The sequence below is a fragment of the Triticum dicoccoides genome, chromosome 4A (assembly GCF_002162155.2).
Source record: "Triticum dicoccoides isolate Atlit2015 ecotype Zavitan chromosome 4A, WEW_v2.0, whole genome shotgun sequence".
NCBI lineage: Eukaryota > Viridiplantae > Streptophyta > Magnoliopsida > Poales > Poaceae > Triticum > Triticum dicoccoides.
Genome location: NC_041386.1, coordinates 597,056,320 through 597,060,997, shown reverse-complemented (window position 1 = coordinate 597,060,997; position 4,678 = coordinate 597,056,320). Strand labels below are relative to the sequence as shown.

Genomic DNA, 4,678 nt, shown 5'->3' with positions numbered 1-4,678 from the left:
TGGTTGGACCAGGCAGCACTCGAGGCGCAATGGGAGCTATATGCAGAGATCAAGCATGTAATTTTCTGGGTGTGTCAGCCATTGTGTTCCCACATATATTAGATCTTGCTACTGTCGAATCTTCAGCAATCAGGGTGGCACTTGCGCTTGCTGATAATCTCTATGAGAAGAAGATTCAGGTGGCTTCAGGTTTCAAGGTGGCGTTGTAGATATACATCAGAAGAGCGTAGCTATCTACAGAGCAATCATACATGAGATCATAGATCGGAAGGCTCCTTTTACTAATTGTATTATTAGCCATGAATTTAGGAGCTTGAATGTTGAAGCTCATAAACTCGTGAAGCATGCTTTATCTCTAGGGGTTGACTGCCATGTTTGGTTAGGTCACCCCATAGCTAAAGTTGTGTCACCTTGCTTCATAACTACAGGCGTGCGCTACGGCTTTGACCTAACGGCCTCCGTTTGCTGGAATTAATCGGAGTAGTTGAGAACAAAGTGACGAACGGATGCGTAATGCGTTGGAATCTGCCGAATAGTTTTGGCCGAATCCTGAAAAAAGTTCAAAGCGCCGTTTGATGAGCCTGCGTAGTATTAGTTAGTTGGTTAGGTAGGCTAGCCAAGCTAATGATGCTTAGCTGGTCTTTTTGAACGATTAGCCACACTGGGACTGAGGCATGACCCAGACTCCCATGGGGGACAGCAGAGGGGAATCTTGGACAATGGGCGAAAGCCTGATCCAGCAATATCGCGTGAGTGAAGAAGGTCAATGCTCCTTGTAAAGCTCTTATGTTGAGTGCGCAATAATGATAGAACTAGAGGAAGAAGCCCCGGCTAACTCCATGCCCACAGCCACGCTAAGACAAGGGGTAGGGGGAAAGTACGCTTTGGAATGATTGGGCGTAAAGGGCATGTAGGCGATGAATCGGGTTGAAAGTGAAACTGTGAAAGTCATAAAAAGTGATGGAATGCTCTTGAAACCAATTCACTTAAGTGAGACAGAGGAGAGTGGATGGTCTTCCATTCGTCCCTATAAACATTGTGAGGGACTAAAGTTTTTTTTTTGAAAGGAAAAGAGATTAAAGTTGAAACAGACGCTCACTTCCATAAACACATGGACACACAACCGGTGGCTCCATGCATGCATGCATGATGCATGCACGCAATACGCACGCGGGCCGTTTCCAAGCTAACTAATGGCGCCCGGCCGACGACGCAGTACAGCTAGTAGAGCACTCGCTGCCAAACGCCTACGTGAGAGACCCTCGTGAGCCCAGCTATACAACCTCCGCTCCTCCTCCTTCACTCCGCATCCGCAGCCGAATTCCCCCGTCTCCACCGCTCAGTCCCCGGACCGCCAGACCTCTCCTCGCCTTGCCATGGCAGCCGCAGCACTGAGGGCGCAGCTCAACGCTCATATTGCCGGCATGTACACCGAGGTGAGCCCCCTCCCCTCCCTTCCAATCGTGTGGTTGTGGAATTTGGCCTGACTTGGCCTATGAGTTTGCCTTGCCGTGGCCGACGTCAATCCAGGGTGTCGTGGATGAGGACACGTTCGAGGAGCTGCGGGACGAGGGCACCGCCATCGAGGTCTCCCACCTCTTCATCTACGACGCCTCCGAGATCATCGACGACATCGACATCCTGATGTCCGCCCTCACGCCCTCTATCATCTCTCCCTCTGCTCTCTGTCGTGGTACTGACTCATCTTAATTATCTGCTCTGGAAATCGCAGGGAGGAGCCCGAAGTGGACTTTGACGAGGTGGAAGCCCTGACGCAGCAGCTCATGCGGTGCACCTCCAGGTGATGACCATCATAAACCCTTTCTCTCTCTTCCACCTGCTTATTTTTAACTCTATATATGTTTGTTTGCCCGCTGCGTCAATGTCGTGCGATTCAGATCTATTTATTATACTGGGCGAGTGATTCTTATTTGTCGGTTGCACTGCCCCATAGGCGTAGTTAGAAGAATCAAGTTTAGTTGCGTTTAGTGTAAGGAGTTTCCGGTATCCCGATTAATATCAATGATGAGGATAAATTGTTGTCGTTTTCGGAATATTCCTGGTATTAATGATCTGCTACTCTGTGTATTACTAATGGTGGTTTTTCTGGTATTAATGATCTGCTATTCTATGTATCTCTAATGGTGTTTTTTCTAGTTTGTCCACGCCATCGATGTTGTTTTTTATTTGGATGTGTCGGCACGGGGTGCGTACCTCACGACAAGGCCGCACAATTGAGGTTCGTGTCGCCCTACAAGCGTCAAATAGCCATAGGTAGAAGAGCTTAGTTTAGTCATATATCGTGTAACGAAATTGTTGGTATTCTTCTCAATGTCAATCAAATCGTATAGCTTGGCAGGGGGAATTTTTGTCGTTTTGTAAACGTTTGTTCTACTATTAATGATCTGCAATTCTACATAACGCCAATGGCCATTTTTTCTGTTTCTCCATTGGAACGGTGTTGTTTCTATTCAGATTTGTCAGGCGCAGGGTGTGTACATCATGGACGTGATTCGGGTGTTGTATATCCAAAATTAGAAGACCTGATTGTAGTTGTGTCTCGTGTAGCGGAATTGTCGGTATTCATGACAATTTCATGGTTCGTCAAGAAAAACTTTGTCGTTTTCTGAATATTTCTGGCACTACTGATCTGCTATTGCACATAACGGCAATGGTGTTTTTTTTCTGGTTCATCAAACAATTTATGGAGTTGACTATCACGATAGAAAATGGCTCCTTGAGAATATTATTTAGTTGACGTCTCAGTTTATAATAAGTTTGCTAAGTTCCTAATTTCCTGATCTGCATTTTTTTTGCATGTTTCAGTGTTGGTGCACAGCAAGTGAACCTCGCCTGCATGCACTTCGGCAATTTCTATGCCATACAATGCAAACAAGGGTCAGAACTCAACAGCTTATTAAATATTGTTACACAATACTTATTCACAACATTGTTTTTTCAATGTCTATATGTAAACCTGCCAGTTCATGTTGTCTTCTCTGTCATTATTTTCAGCTCATACCAATCTAAGGTTGTTAATAAGTAACCTGATTTGCTTTTTCACTTCATCTGCAATCACATTGTTGATATTACTCGGTTCATTATCTGAATATGCTACACTTTGATGGTTCTCTTGTAATTTATTGGCTCTAGACTTCTGTTTATAGCACAACTAAATTCATATATGGCTAGAGATTTTTCTTTTTTGAAGAATAGGGTTACAATTTTAGAACCATTTCATCTCAATTCTGTTAACCTCTTCAGAATCTGACAATGTGGTATTTTTGCATTATTTCAGGTGTCTCGTGTCATTTTCTCTTGTTAGGAATGAGTTCTATATTGTGCGACATGAGTTGGAGATCATGATGTAGGTAGCACCTTATGTGCCTAATGCTGGATTGTCATACCAAATTCCCACTAGTTTCATAACTCATAGATTGGTCATATTAAGATAGAGAAAAGGGAACAATCCTTAATCCTTAATCTAATTCTTTTGAAATTTAGATTTGGATCACTTAGTTTGAGGTACCGAAAAGTCTCATTTAGCTGTTAAATGATTATGTGGTAATTTTGTCATCATGCTTGGTAGATGCACATGGTAGCTAAAAAAAGTGGTAGAAATTCTTTGTTTCCCAGCTTAAATTAAGCTTCGCCAAATGCCCAAATAAGAAACTAGCTAACTTGTAACAAGGCTGATTAGTGAAACCACGTGACTTGAGCATCATTATTTGCCATAGACTTATCTTAATCATTGATTTATTATTCATCTTTTGGTGCAGCTCGAAGAGCAGATCGCGACATGTGGTCCTAACTCCTAAGTAGAGGCAAGTGAAGGGGGAAGAGCGTGGCCCCATGCAATCCCTTGCATTATGCGTTCCATGTGTCTCCGAAGATGTAGCGGTTTTCAAAGGATGCGCGTAAAATTTAGATGAATATTCTCGTGTCGAAACTTTGGGCTCGTAACATTGTGAACGGAAACTGTTGTCGTGTGTTGATGTCAGTGTGAAGTCCATATTCTAGTGTGTCATGGAAGTGTTGCCGCCCTTCCTATGGGCTGTTTATAAAACCTATACCTGGCTGGTTTGTCCTCTAGTGACTTTGTTTTGTTGTATGTTCTGTTTGTTTTTCTCTACAAGCAAGTCTTGTTGTTGGTTGTTGTACCCAGAATGTAGCCAATCACCATATTTGGGCATGTTAAACATGTCTTTTCGGTCTGAAATTTCAGCGTGGCCTTCTTATAAGAGTATGACGGCACCACGAGCAGTAGCCGGAGGAGGGGCAAAACAGAAGGGATGGTCTGCGAGGTCACATCCTGGGATCACAAAGCTGTCGGTTCGCGAGACAGCGTGAAGAGCATCTCTGGGCTTAGCTGTATTTGCATTGGTACGAAAAGTCTGGGCTAATTAAGTCGCCAATTACTGCACCAACAATGATCGCTGGAACATCATACCATAGGGCCCAGCTTAACGCCCATATCGCCGGCATGTACACCGAGGTGAGGCCCCTCCCCTCCCCTCTAGTCATGTGGTTGTGGAATTTGGCCTGACTTGGCCTATGAGTTTGCCTTGCCGTGGTCGACGTCGATCCAGGGTGTCGTGGACGAGGACACATTCGAGGAGCTGTGGGACGAGGGCACCGCCGTCGAGGTCTCCCGCCTCTTCATCTAAGACACCTCCGA

General features: G+C 44.7%; 1 protein-coding gene across 3 annotated transcripts; it reads left to right on the top strand.

Moving 5' to 3' along the window:
• The first annotated feature begins 1,305 nt into the window (after nt 1–1,305).
• Nucleotides 1,306–4,117, top strand: LOC119289301 (histidine-containing phosphotransfer protein 2-like). 3 transcript variants are annotated; one of them, XM_037568661.1, is made up of 6 exons: nt 1,306–1,436; nt 1,531–1,646; nt 1,733–1,801; nt 2,827–2,898; nt 3,299–3,367; nt 3,780–4,117. In XM_037568661.1, the coding sequence occupies exons 1-6, from the start codon at nt 1,377–1,379 to the stop codon at nt 3,820–3,822; spliced, it is 429 nt and encodes a 142-aa protein (XP_037424558.1). In that variant the 5' UTR covers nt 1,306–1,376; the 3' UTR covers nt 3,823–4,117. The 3 variants fall into 3 exon arrangements, with proteins under 3 accessions (XP_037424558.1, XP_037424559.1, XP_037424560.1); XM_037568662.1 differs by having other exon boundaries at nt 3,299–3,371; XM_037568663.1 differs by lacking the exon at nt 3,299–3,367.
• The last annotated feature ends 561 nt before the right edge of the window (nt 4,118–4,678 follow it).